Source organism: Cygnus olor, chromosome 1, assembly GCF_009769625.2.
Source record: "Cygnus olor isolate bCygOlo1 chromosome 1, bCygOlo1.pri.v2, whole genome shotgun sequence".
NCBI classification, from domain to species: domain Eukaryota; kingdom Metazoa; phylum Chordata; class Aves; order Anseriformes; family Anatidae; genus Cygnus; species Cygnus olor.
The window spans coordinates 84799296-84814593 of record NC_049169.1 but is presented as its reverse complement, the minus strand read 5'-3'; the positions used below and the strand labels follow the sequence as shown (position 1 = coordinate 84814593).

Genomic DNA, 15298 nt, shown 5'->3' with positions numbered 1-15298 from the left:
CAGTGGTTTTAAGCATGAAGTTTCTTGTCACTGTTCTTAATTCATGTATTTCATTTGATTCCTTTGAACTCCAGGGTGAAACCATCTGGCTCTCCTGGCTTGTTTCTGTTCATTTTATCCACTTGTTCCACATCTCCTACACAGTCCATTTAAGAAAAACTTGCCAATAAGCCCTTTAGAGAAAAAAAAAAAAAAAAAAAAAAAAAAAAAGCAAAGCCAGTCTGTAATATACCCAGTTTCTTCCGCAGTAAATATTGATATATCGAATTCATTTGGGTTTCTCTTACACCTTGATTCTTAGCTGATCCTACAAATGTACTGGAACATTTTCTCTTCTTGATATATTTCAAGTAAGATTAAATACTACTTTCAATTACCTTTGCTAGCTTTTCCTCAAACGTTTTCTTCCTTCTTCCTTTTTTTTTTTTTTTTTTTTTTTGGGTGATGGTGGTGGTGTAGGGTAAGGGACAAGGGTGGTTTACTGCATTTTCAAATTTAATCTCCCAAAATTCAAGGATCTTCTCTTTCAGTTGGAAAACAACTTCAGCTTTTCAAATTATGTCTTCAGCATTTGTATTACTTTGCTTTCTCTTCTGTTTAGCCTCACCAATTTCTCCTTCTCAAGTGATTCTGCTAGGTAATATGTATTGACCCTCTGTTTTTATTTTTTATTTTTCCAACACAGTCCCCAGGCTCCCTGGAAAAAAATTAATTCTCTTAGCTTCCCCTTTTAGCTTCTTTTTAACAATATTCCTTGTTTTTATGTTGCTCTCCTTTTTGATGTTGATTACCATATAATTGTCTATACTTCCTATTTTGCCTCTAGATGCAAACTGCAAGTAAATACATTTTAAAGAACTAGCTGAACTTAGACCTGAGATAATGCAGAGCGCTCCCTTGAATTACCATTCCCTGTGACAAACTGGAGCAGTTGGAGCATTCTAGAGATTGCATATATGAAATAAGAAGACAGGCCAGGGATATTTGAAAGCAGTAGTAAGTAAATAAATAAACAAACAAACAACATGACAATACAATAAAACAGCAATAATAAATTAAAATATCCACCTTTCACTTACCTTTATCCTATCATTCCCAGTGAAGCCATACTTTCCCTTACCTTGTCAGCTCACCCACCTTTGGAGCGAGCACTCTGCTGCTAATGTTATAGATGTGGCTGGATGTCCCTCTCAGGATGGGATAGGGAGCGGGGACCCATGTTTTATAATTTCATTTTAAAAGTGATCAATACAGTGTTTTAAGCATTAATAAAACAAAACAGTGACAACAACCAAATATATGTATCTATGGAAACTTGCTGCATGTTTTCAGTAGTTCCATATTATAAAGCTCATTACAGAATTCTTGTGCATATGTATGACTGTGCATCAGCCCTTGGCAAGGTTTTAGCTGGCTGCCCTAAGTTCACTGAGATGCTGTACTGGTTGTAGGTGTCAAGGTGCTGGGAGTGGTGGTGGAGGGATGGGCATGGGTCCACAGGTGGTCCTGTGCCAGAAACATCTGGTTCTGGGGGAGCCACCACAAGACATAGCTGAATCCATCAGCCAAGCTCGTGGAGCCTCTGGGAAAATATTGCTAAGAAAGGGCAAAATGCAGCATGACAGAGAGAGGAGTGAGGAAAATAATGTGAGAAACAGCCCTGTGAACACCAAGACCGGAGAGGAAGGAGCAGGGGAAGATGCACCAGGAGCCAGAGCAGAGATTCCCCTGCAGGCTGTGAAGAATCACAGAATCATCTAGGTTGGAAGAGACCTCCAAGATCATCTAGTCCAACCTCTGACCTAACACTAACAAGTCTTCCACTAAACCACTAAACCATATCACTAAGCTTTACATCTAAACGTCTTTTAAAGACCTCCAGGGATGGTGACTCAACCACTTCCCTGGACAGCCCATTCCAATGCCTAACAAGAAGACTATGACAGAGCAGGTATTTCCCTGCAGCCCATGGAGAGGACTAAGCCAGGGCACATATCCACACTGCAGCCCATGGAGGACCATGTATTGAAGCAGGTGGATGTACTCTGAAGGAACTGTGGCCCATGGAGAGCCCTTGGTGGAGCAGCCTTATCCTGAAGGACCACATTCCATGGGAAGAACCCACGCTGAAGTGGGGAAAAGTGTGAGGAGGAAGGAGTGGCAGAGAGGAGCTGTTATAGACCAGCCACAGCCCCCTGCTCTGCCTGCAGTGCTCGGCAAAAGGGGAGATAGAGAAGTTGGGAAAGAAGGAGTGAAGTTGAGTGTGGGAAAAAGAAATGGGGTGGGGGAGTAGGTGTTTGAGTTTTTGTCTCTGTTTCTCACCATCTAACACTATATTAACTGGCAATAAATTTAATTACTTTTCCCCAGGTTGAGTCTGTTTTGCCTGTGATGGTAACTGGCAACTGATTTCCATGTCTTTATCTTGACTCATGTCCTGTTGAGCAGGGCAAGTGAGAGAGTGGCTGGGTGGGCAGCTGGCAGCTGGCTGAGGTCAACCCACCACAGATGGGCATGTTGCAACTCAAGATGAGCCTGGAAGTGGATGTACAGGATAAAGTTTTACAGTCCTTTACTAGTTAGTTGTATGGCCACTAATTGCTCTCATCTTGTTTGCAATACTTTGACAAAGAATAACATGTGCTCTCTTCCTTTGTTTAAGACTGTTTTCTCTAACCTCTTGCATAATGCACAAAACCAGATATGCATACAGCTGGGCACAGTCTATCATAAAATTTTCTGTTGACATTCCTACCAGCTAAAACCCAGTAGACACACCGCTGTCTCAGCTAGATCATTCCCTAACTGGGTTATCCACATTCAGAGCCCTGGAGTGGCTGCTCAGCCCCTCAGCTGCTTATAGCAGGTTCATAAATGAAGGACAAACCACGCAAACAGCAATAGCAGTTCCTTGGCAGTTCTCTTCTCCATGTGGTTCTGCATCCTTCCTGCCTGCAACTTTTGCTCTCCTGTGAAAGACTACAAATCACAGACTCAGTCTTTCATCAGGTCTTTTAATATAGGTTCTGGAAACAGTATACAGTTGTACATTAAATACCAAGCCTTGAATCTGGAAATTTCATTGTAACTAGACAAACATAGGACTGAGAAATCTCCAAGATTTTATCTGCAATACAAAGAGAGACTAGGACTATTAAAAAATAAAATAAAAATTAATTAACGCTAATAGTAAATGTTGTTAATTTATTCATTCTCTTACCTGTTTCCTGCCATGCCTGTTAGGACCACAATCTCATTTACCTCGTCATCTCAATTTGTTCTGGGACTATGTTCTCACAGTAAGGAGTTGTGTTAAGCTTACATTTTCACACCTAAAAAGGTTGTTTGGATATTTTTTTAACCTTTGTTTTCCAGACCTTAATAGCTAACTTACTTGGCTGGACTAATGACACAAAATTCTGTGTGGAGAGATACATGCACTTTCTCCATTCATACAAATACCATTCGAAATAGGATACAAGTTTTTGAATGAAAGGATACCAAATGGAAAGAAGAAATGGAAAATATATAGAGATTATATAATCATAATTTGATTTTAAGTTGTTCTTATGTTCCGTAAATGCAAACTTCCATTCCTGTGGAAGGACGGTGTTTTACCCTGTTAGCTTATAGCATGCACACTTTCTCAGGGAGCTGTGCTACTCTAAACGTGGGGGGAAATGCAGATCGCAATGATCTGGTGTTCTCCATGATGCTGGGTGTTCCAGATCACATCTGCTATAGAGAGAATAAACTCTGTTTCTGTAATTGCGTAACAGAGCAAATACTATATGATTTGCACTGACGGAGTTATACTAACATGTTCTCTTGTGTTTACTGCTGATGGTTGTTTAACTGTAACTGTAGTTAATCACTTATCTACAGAAATTAAAGCATCTAAAACACTGAGTATCTCAGCCTCTCCCAAAACTTTTTTTTTTTTTCATATTTTACCTTTCAGTCTAGCACTGAATTAGAATTACACATGCTATATTTCACCTGTATCTATTATTGTATTCTATGGACCTCTTATTTTAGAATGTGTTTGCACTGTACACAAATCCATCAGCTGCTCTTTGCTAGGCATTCAACTCAGAGCAAGGACAAAATTATTTCAAAAGGCATTCGCATGCAAAATGGATTTAATGAGCATTAAAAAATGCAGGATTTAGTTGTTTTTCACACTACTATCTGCAACATTTTATGTGTAAACACTGCAGAAAAGGGACATTTAAAAAAAGAGGAAAGACAATTATTGCATTGAGCCTATTATGCAATGTGATCATTTTACAGAACACTAAAGGGGAAGTTCTTAAGCACTGCAGGAGGTTTTATTGTAAAGTGTAATTTTTAGACAGGCAATAATGCTCCCACCTGTTTCTTTTTGTGTGACACTTTTTATTACACCAATTTCCCTACTCCCTGCAAAACACTAAAAAAAGAAAAAAAAAAAAAAAAAGAAAAGGTCCCAGCTATGAAATGAAGATACATCCCCTCACACTGTCAGGATGTTTAACACAAACTGAAATTTAATCTATTAGGTATGCATGCTGTATCTCAGCAAAAATATTACCTGCTTCTTACTCTGTTATCTACTATATCACAGCATAATTCCACAGTGCAGTTGTAATGTCAATGAAATATTGGTGTAAAAGGTTACAACCTGAATATTTACATAATCCTTTAAAATAATTGGCTTTTTGTTGCAAAGCCTACCAAACTACCTTTCTGGAATGTTTCACTAGGCAAATATTTTTTTACAGTTTGTATGATATTCTTCATAAGATTTTAGAACTTTTTATGGAAAATGAACACCCATTCAACACAGCATATAACAGATGCCTACTAAATCAAGGCAAGAGATATCATTAGAATGAACTCTTTTAAAATGAAAATAATTTAAAAATTGGCAAACTACCCAAAGAAAGTAATTACAACAACGATGGCAAAATGCTGGCCAATGTTGCCAAGTTTGGCTTCAACAAAGATTTGGACTGGTATCAGTGACTATTAACTAGAATTATTTTAAATATAAATTCATCATTGAATTTGGATACTGAAAAGGTTCACCATTGTTAGCAGTTATGTCTATTATGTACTACAAAACTTCTTACCTGGTCTATATCACATGCTAAGTGATTAGTCTATGTTGCACATGATATATTTTCTCTGTACCTTCCCCACTGAAAGAGCTCTGAAATATACTGCTTAATACTGATGAAGTTTTCTTATATGTATCCTCTGCTGCCTGTGTGGGTGCAGAAACTACATGGTTAACTGTTCAATAAAATTTCAGTGCAGTTTCTGAGAGAATGTTACAAATTTTGTTCATGATGAGAATTTTCTATGTGATTAACAATAATCATCAGATACAGAACAATTAACATTAGCCAACGTGGGTTATATGGCATCAGATCAAGTTAATAGTAGGCTGTTTATGAGTTAGCAATCACCTACTCAAATATAAACAGTTTCTCTTGGAGAAACACAAGTTCACACTTCTACAAATAAACAAATGTGGAAAGCCTAAATACGAAGACCAAAAAGCACTGATTAAAACAAGACAAGTTTTTCGAGAAACATAAGGTACAAGAGAGAAAGAGAAAGAGGACAGAGATCCTGCATTTTTAAGAGATAGGCTCGAACTAATTGTTGACCAGATCAAATTCGAAGAAAGACAACTTGGAACAGACAGAAATTAAGGTTGCAAGTTTCAGCAGAAAATCCCAAAGTTGAAAGGCAAGAATAGGAGAACCTGAGCCAACCTCAGAGCTGTTTCACAGTGATAAGGAACACAGGGCTGAGAACCGCGAGAAGGGGTTTTTACTTTTGTTGAAGCATACACCCACTGATATGATACTTTGTCCTGTATGGTAGCCTTTATTTAAGAATATATTTATAGAATCTCACCCAAAGCTGTCTGCAGCATGTGCCCCTGGAAACTTAACTGTAAACTTACAGTGTTCAGAAGGCATAAAACTGAGAAAAAAATGTATACTTGATTTATTGAGAGGTATTAGAGGACAGTGCTAGTTCTAGGATCAAAGCAAAGGAGGACAGGGAGAGTCACAGTTTGTTAAAAGTGCACTGGTTATGGCAAAATTCAAAACCATCCACTTTTCCACCTGAGACTAAGATCATCCAAATCTAAACATGCAACAGTGAAAGTCCAGTATTTAGTTTTCCTTCTTCCTGTTTACCTACTTTATTGCAGGTGATTCTTTCCAGAGAAACCTGGAAATAGATTTTTACAATTTGTGATTTCTTACGAACAAATATACATAAAGGTAAGGCAGAAATAGTTTGATACCACATTCATATTTTACTAGAATAGTATTTCATTCTGGATATAGACAAATTCATCCAATTTTCCAAATCATTAATATTTATTGATACTGACTGAGAGTCCAGCTTGGGCTGTGGATTCATTCTGCAATGTGATTTATAAACACAGAAACTTGTATGCTTTTCCAGATTCATTACAATAATTCATACAGGTGGAGTTGATACTAACATTCCTTTCTAGGCTGCCAGGTATTCATGGCACAGTCCAGACAGTATTCTGAATAAAATTTATGCAGAAAATGAGGTAATTTCTTACAGAACCTCCATCTCATCTGATAGAGAAGCTGAAAAGGCTATCATGTCAAAGCAGGAAGGAAAGAATTGTACATGGATAAAAAGCTGGCTGTTAGACTAATGAATCAGAATCTAACCCTGCCATTACAATGCAGTTTCAAAGCAATATTGGCAAACTACTTACACTAAAATGTTAACAGGTGAATGTCAAGTGGGTTTCTGTTATTTTCTGTGTCTCTGATTTCAGACTCTTGGGCATAGATTTGTAGATGTGCTAAGAACTCAGTGTTACGATTCAAACCAATGATGAGCTACCTTCTGAGTGTGATGCTATGTCACATCAAATACTCTTGGGAAAACAGGGACTGTGTTCAACATCAGACATAAAAAATGTGATCTTTTTTGTTGATTTTCATCATAGGATTTTTTCTGCTTCAGTTCCCAGCTGTAAATTGGAGGCAACTGAATACCCTAATTGTCCACAGCTGTGATAAAAATAAACATAATAATTTGCTAAGTTCTCAGATGCTATGGGCAAGAAACACACGAACATTTATGTAGAAAATTTAATTATGTGATTTGAGGGCATGCATCAAATAAGGCCTGAGTCATACAGATCATTTGTAACTACCATTCATAACTACTATTCCACTGAAGGAGTCAGGAATCATCTTCAAAGGCTATCTCCTGTCCATAACGTCAAAGTTTTCAGGAAACAAAGTATTAGACATTTCTTATATTATAATGAAAGTCAGGAAATCTGAATATGTTGCTTCAAGCAGTTTTCCAAATACTTTCCTTAGGTTCAGAGATATTTCCACTTGGAATTAGTTTGAATCAAGGTAACTATACTGAGGAAGGAGAGATTTTCTACTCTTTTTTTTATAATACATTTTATCCTTGAGTCAATGGCAAAACGATTCATGAAGTAAATGTTTCAATAAATTTCTAATTACCAAACACTGAAAACTCTGAAGAAATGACTGTGTCTGTAGATGAAGGGAGACCAGGGGATGTTGTCTACCTTGGCTTGGTAAGATTTTGGTCACAGTCTCCTATGGTATCCTCGTACCTAGGCTGGGATGTTACAGCTGACTTGGATGCATATACTACTACTCATGGGTGAAAAACTGTCTGGACCACTGAACTAAAGGGACGCTCGGCCTTGTGGCTGGTTAAAAGTAGACTTCTTCAGGAGTCTTTCCCAGGTCCTATCCTGTTTAACTGTTTAATATCAAAGACCTAGCTAAGGAGTTGTTGATGACACCAAACTGGGGCTGTTTTCAGCACAATTGAGGGGAGGGCCATTGTTCAGAGGGATCTCCACAGGTTGGAGAAAGAGGCCAACAGGTTCCTCCCAAGAAGGGGGTAAATTCAGCAGGGATAGATTCAGAATCTAGCACCTGAGATGAAAAAACCTGGGGGTCCTAGCTGACGGTAGGCTAAACATGAACCAGCATGAGTCCCATGCTCTGCTGTTTTCAGGTGACTGAAAACAGGTTAACTAACTTCACTCTAAGTTTTCTCTAAACTGAGAGCCCTATCAGGTCCTTTTCAAATGAAACAGCCATTCTCTGGGGTCACTGACAGAGTGGTGTTGTGTATTTCTCTGTCTTAATATTTCTTTCCATCAGCCTTTGCAAAATGTTTGTCTTGCTCAGGGGAGTCAAGTGGGTATTGGAAAAACAGATATTTCATTTCATTTTCTGTGGTGATATCATACACATCGTTTACACAAGCCTTAGAGTGTTCTGAGTTTGATTATTTGATGTACATTCACTATTAAAAGTGATCGATTTTTCTCATATTACAATGTTTATTTGACTACACTTTAATTACTGAGTATATAAAAAATTAGTGTTTACTACTGATTGTCCTTTTCTCAGTAACTTTTTCATGACCATACAAATATTATTATTCTAATGAGGGATATATGTGAGTATTCTCCTGAAACAAAAATATTTCTTATTTATTTCAGCAAGACCAAATATTTACTTTACATTAGTCAGTCAATATATACTGTGATTCCCTTGAGCTACATGGAATGGAAAGACCTCTCTCTACTGCACATGGGAGACAGCCAACTCCCTCTTTGTTTCCTGTGACCTAATTATTCTATTATATTTTGAGGTCCTTTATGAAATGACGCTGACTCAAAAAAAAAAAAAATGTATTTCATGCATGCTTCAGTGAGAGCGATGACTAAGAATATCAAATATTGAACCTTTCTTTCACTATGGGGGAGTTCTGAGTTCACTTTTGGAGCAGTGTTGAGTCATTAGACCATCCTGTTCAGATAGAATGGTATGTACAAGCTATAACCTGCAATTAAAAAGCACAGGCTTTTGAAACCTTCATTGCATTATTTGGTTTATATTTTTACAGCTATTTTTGTTTATTTTAAAATAATCAAAATATTATCTGGCAATATGTCTACAGAAACATCTAGACATTGAATATGAGTTCATAAAAAAGATGTCTGATTTCTGGAGCTGATTTAAATTTTCTTCTTTGGAAAATGAACATTTTTTTCAAAATTTTTATTTTTTTTCTATTTTGAATTTTTTCAAAAGAAAACTGTCCTGGTTTCAGTTAGGATAGAGTTATTTTTCCTCCTAGTAGCTGGTAGGGTGCTATGTTTTGGATTAGAATGAGAAGAGTGCTGATAACATGCTGATGTTTTAATCGTTGCAGAACAGTGCTTACACCAAGCCAAGGACTTTTCAGCTTCTTGCTCTGTCCTGCCAGCGGGCAGGCTAGGGGTGCAGCAGGAGCTGGGAGGGGACAGACCCAGGACAGCTGACCCAAACTGGCCAAAGGGGTATTCCATACCATCTGACGTCATGCTAAACAATATATAGGGGTGGCTAGCCAGGGTGGGAGGGCCGGCTGCTCGGGGATAGGCTGGGCATCGGTCAGCGGGTGGTGAGCAATTGCATTGTGCATCACTTGTTCCGTACACATTATTATTAGTAGTACTATTACCATTATTATTATTATTATTATTATCCTGTCTTAATAAACTGTCTTTATCTCAACTCACAGGCTTCACTTTCCTGTTTCTCTCCCCCATCCCAGAGAGGGAGGGGGGAGGGTGAGTGAACGGCTGTGTGGTGTTTAGCTGCCAACCAGGTTAAACCACAAAAAATTTGGTCTGCCAACTGGACATCAATCAGACAAAAATCCTCACAAATGCTAGCTAAATTTCCATTAAAATATTATGGATAATAGCATTCGTTTCCATAGTGAGTTATGTTTATGAGGTCTGTTTAAAAAACAGTCTCTGTGGTAAAGTGATGGTTGTTATTTTCTCTTTTTTCCTTTCCACCATCAGAACATTTTAATTGAGAATGTCATCTCCTTATACATATAATATTCCCAAAAACAGCCTTCCACAGCTGTCTATAACTGGTGCCCAAACATCAAATCAAGAGGTCTAAATCCATGTGTGCAACCTGAAATTTTTAGAGAACACTCAGGTTTTGACAGTAGACCCTGAAGGCAATAAACTTAGCCAGAGTTGCACATAGAAGCAAGAGACCTTTTCAAAGGCACTGTGTAAGGAAGCCACTTCACCATCTTACCATTCCCATTCTGATATTGTGAACAGTAAAGTCATCCACAGCATGTGGGACTGGTGTTATGAAACACGTCACCTCAGAGCCCAAAAAGGCAAACCCAAGGACTAACAGCTCTATCAGTAACTTCCCTGTCACCTCTGAGGTATCCTGCCTCTGCTTGAAACCTCACCAGCCACAACACGTATTCCAGAGGGAACCGTGCCAGAGCATATAACAATCTGCGACACTTTAGTAATCCCCCACACAGCCTGCCTCTGGAAAATTGTTACAAAACAGGCAGGAAACCTGTCCCATTCTTTTTACTGGTATCACCACTCCGCTATAATAGTAATACAGTGCTTACCCAGAAGAACAACAACTGCCTCCAAAGTAATTCCCCTAATACTAATAAGCACAGGACCATGATCAGAATCACAGCTATCTTCATCCTCACAGTGATAAGTGGAGAGGAAAAACAGCACAGTTAGAGACCTTGCAGATCTCCTCTTATACTCTCATGTTGCTTCACTGACTCATCCAGAATGGCTCATTTGCCTTTCCATCTTCCTTCTCCACCCCCTCTCCCACACCCCCACTTCTCTTTCCCCCCTTAGCCCTCTCTCGGCACTCCTGTTCCAACAACGCTATATCTGGTCAAAGACCAGAAATGTGAGAAGAAGCACATCCATGCATAGCAACTAGAAGCCTCAGAGTCTGGGAGCCTGTCTAAACACATTACAGCAACCTATGCTGCACACATCCAAGTGACTGAGACCTTTTTTTTTTTTTTTTTTAATCTCTATCAAAGCCATGGCCACCAGCTGGTCAAACCAAAACTTATACCCTGAAGCCTTAATTCTCCAATTCTTACACCTTGTAGACTGTTGTTCCCCACCTCTCTGAAAAACCTCTGGATGATTTTGTTTAGAAAGGGGATGCAGAGGGCAGCTGACTTCCCAGAGATGTTAGTGTGAATAAGGTTTCCCTCCCAATCCCTGCTACAAGGCACTAAGTTAGGTAGGGCTTTTCCTTAGAACTGTGTTGTAGCTTTGAAAGGCAGTATGAAGGAATTCATGATGCACATAGCATGAGGGACAGAATCACTGCCAGGAGGGGCTTGGCAAAAGGCTAAGATGTGGTGAGTATACTCCAGCTTTAGCCTCACTCTGCCTTTCCCTTTTGGAAAAGAAGTATTCTGCAGCAGCCATCTTTATCATGAATGTCACAACAGCCACAACCCTGCTTCATTCTTTCTCCATTTTCATCTCTAACATTCTGAAAACTGCTCTGAGATAGAGAGAAGTGTACCTATAGTAAGGTGTTCACTTACTGGTATGAGTCACTGCTACTTACAGGAAACAGGAGAGTTGACAGTGGATAGTGGACAGTGTATAGAAGTTAATCCACGGTGTGTAAATGGCTGTGAAGGACCACAGCTGGCTCTGAGGTCTCCATGAAGCCCACAGTTCATCACTTATCTTCTGACACTGACATATTTGGGCTCTGTGGACCTCTCCAATTTCTTACCAGAAGGTAATCATAATGTAGGCTGGGAGCATGACATTACTGTTTCTCATGCTAAGCAACTGCAAACTGTTCTCAGGAGGATGCCTATTTATTACTAGCTTTGCTCTGTGAAAGACTGACCTAATGAAGCAATACAGAACAGCTGATGTAGGCAGTTCTTGCGGAATGGACAATCAGAGGTGCATTTATGGCCACAAATATTTGGGCCCCCAAAGCTACTGTACAGAGGTGCCCTGCCCTGAGAGGTGCTCTCCTTGGTGCAGAATTTTATTTGGCTCCCCTTTCACAACCACATGTAATATTTTCATTTGAACCCATTAAGGCTGCAACTAAGTTTTCTTCTAAATAAAGATTAACAAATAAAAAAAATCGGTAAGCATCTCAATTGAAGATGCTTTTTAATTATTGTGTTTCAGTTAGTATCTCCTAATGATAACATAAAAAAAAATCTACAATATTACTGTACTAAATATATAATACTGTACATCAAGCTAAAACATACAAGTTTCATAGTTCTTTACTGCCTTCAGAAATGAGTTACAAACACTGGTGTCTTGAAGAAAATCTAATATGTGAGAAAATTAATTGCCTCTTTTTTAAGAGTAGTATTTTTGTAAAAAAAAAATGAAAAAATGTTAGCCCATTTTCAGTAAAGATTATGAAAATGTGGTTATAAGTCATAGCTAAAGAGCAAGATGAAGCTAGCCAAAAATAAACATAGATATAAAATTTGATATAGATATCTATATTTAGACATCTATCTTTGGTATCCCAAAATACAGAGGTAGATATCTGACTAAGTTAGCGTCTAAACTCCATGTAGTCAGCAGAGAAAAAGCAGCAGAAGCCCATGTGAGCAGCTCAGATGTAAATATCTACTGTACAGATGTTTAAAGACAGTTGAGATAGTTTCCACACCCTCAGAAACTGAAAAGCATCATGCCTCTTTGTTCCAGTACTCGGAGGTAAGTGAAAATGGAGGACCGGAACACTTAGTTGTTACTATGTACCTGTTCTCCACAGCCCCCCCCCCGCCCCCAAATTACATCCATTTGTCCAACCATCCAGCTATCTGTCTCACAAAACTATACAGTACAAAATAAAGAAATCAACAGATAACCTCCAAACTTTCTTATGATTTAAAGCCTCCAAGTGTGAAGGGCCAAACTGGCCCTCCCCTGAAACAAAAAACAGGTAATTAAAAGTTTATAATGACTGCCATACTTCTAACTTTTTATCCCTATTGTGAATGTTAAATCAATATTGAAAATCAAACACCTGAGGCTAGGATCCCCAAAGTCAATACGCCAAACAGAGAACTCAGCATGTAGTAGTCACCTGTTAAGTCATGTGGAAAACACTGAGATAGGGAAAACCCTAAATACTACCTAGCCAATTGCAACTCAGGCCAATCAGGGCTGATCTTTTTCCTAAAATTAAACTCTTGCATATTTTCCACTAAATTTGAAAGTAATAGGTTAACTGACTAAGTATCCCCTGATACTTAGGGGGATATTCAAAGATAAATTCTTTCTCCTTCAAGTATACGCTAAAGGCAAAAGGTGGTTGCACCTGAATTTTGTGAGATACCTACATAGGTATCTCAGAAACACATAGTAACTCAGAAGCACATAGGTACACTGAAGACCAAATGCATTAAGCATCATATAAGACCTACTATGAAGGAACCTTAGTGTTCTCGTCTCAAGTAGGGTAGAAGCATGATCTAGATGCTGTGTTTATCAGCTCAGTCAAGATTTGGATGGAAGAGTTACTTTAAAATGATACATGCATATAATCTATAGAAGAAAGGCACTTAGGGAGTTTAAATGATTTCAAAACAGAAATTTCAGACTTAAATGCATGATTCTACCTAAATCTGACTTAAGTTCCTTATATCAAGCAATTCTATGAAGTCAATAAAATTACACCAGAGAGAAATTCTGCCTTAAGTGACATGATTTGGGGCACATAATTTGCACCTTTTCCAGAAATAAAATACGTTTGCACTATTATTTTCGAGATCATTCTAAAGCTGCAGATCACCATTACCATATTAATCTTTTGAGTAGTAGGTTCGTGTTTAAGAAATTCCGTTCATATTAAGCAACGTGGTTATTCATGTTTCTTCATGGCTAAATGCATAACAGCTCATCAGAGAAGATGCTATTTTAACAAGAGAGGTCTATTTAAATAGTGGATTCTATGCAAGAGTTAATCTCTGCAGACCTTCCTTTAAAAATATTAGTGGCAGAGACGTTAAATTCCAAGTAAAACAGTTTTTATTCTTAAAGCAGACTACATCTTTTAAAACTCCAGCAGAAACAAGTAGCCAACTTGCACATGTCATTAAACTTCAAATTCCCTTATAAATGACAGCTAAAGCATACAGAAAGTTCAATATATTTTCTCTGAGGCTACTTGATGTGGGAAGATTTTCATGAGACGTTTTCTCTCCTATCATCAGTTCAATGATGTAAACACTGATTAAGCCTGTACTCCTTTCAGGTTGATATACCTGACTGAACAAAAAATAAATAAATAAATCTCACAGCTGGAATTCTTCCTGAAAACTAAAATAAATGACAAAGTAAAAGACCAATCTTCTATAGACACTTAATGAAGACAGGCTTCAAGGGGATTTCTATCCCAGAGATTATATTACACCCCAGGACGAGACAAAAACAGCAGATTTCTGCAGCTGAAGATTGCAATCACAGCAGAATAAAGAAAATAACAAAACATATTACTTGTTAAATCACTTACACTGGTTTTCCTTTGGATTCACAAGTCAGAATTATAGATTGTCCTTCTTCGGGCCATGAATTGGAAGAAATGATTTTAACTAAAGGTGTATCTAGGAAGAAAAGAAAATAGACATCTTGTTGATATACAGGAAAAAAGATGTATTATCTAAGAGTACATTCTTCTCTGCTTACAAAAGACTACACCCTAGATTTAATTTACACTCGGAGATGCTTTTATTTGAAGTTTTGTGTGATGTTCATTGTCTTCAAGAAGGCAATAAAAATGACCAATGGAACTAAAACTGTAAATTTTTATATTGCAAGGAAATACAGACAGAAAGTATGTGTAAGCTCCAAGGAAATAATTTTTTTCTTCTGTATTCAATGCAAATACTCCATAAGAGTATTCCAAAGTCTGATATCTAACAATGAAATAAAAAATATTGAAGATGAATAACAAGTACTCTGTGCAATTGTTTCTTTGTCTATTTATAGGCTGATATGATGGAATGCTGCTATTAAAGGTATGAATGCAATGATATACATTTGAATAAGAACACTTTTATTGTTGCAGAAGCTTGAAATCATAATAAGAAAGTTACAATGGGCTTTCAGTTAAAATACCTTGTTACAGGCATTTTACAGGATATTATTTCTGAAATGCAATAATGCTGCCCCTAAAACAGAACTTTCTTTTTTACAAAATTTTCAAAGAGAATGTTTTAAATATCATTGAAAACCCCTATAGAAAAGTCTGTAATACATCCTAAAAACTTAAAAATATTTTCCTGTATACTGAAATTAACTTTCTGGTTATGACTTCAAAAAGATACGCGATATAAAAATTATGAATTCATGCAGAATGAAGTATTTGCAGGAGATCTT

At 37.7% G+C, this 15298-nt stretch overlaps 1 protein-coding gene across 6 annotated transcripts in view; it reads right to left on the bottom strand.

The window, feature by feature from the left end:
- The window catches only part of CADM2 (cell adhesion molecule 2), a 667772-nt gene that overhangs the window by 88867 nt on the left and 563607 nt on the right, over positions 1-15298 (bottom strand). For all 6 annotated transcript variants that reach the window (XM_040566634.1, XM_040566596.1, XM_040566603.1 and 3 more), the window contains one exon: positions 14433-14523. In XM_040566634.1, coding sequence (XP_040422568.1) covers positions 14433-14523 — 91 coding nt within the window. The remainder of the gene's footprint in view (positions 1-14432; positions 14524-15298) is intronic.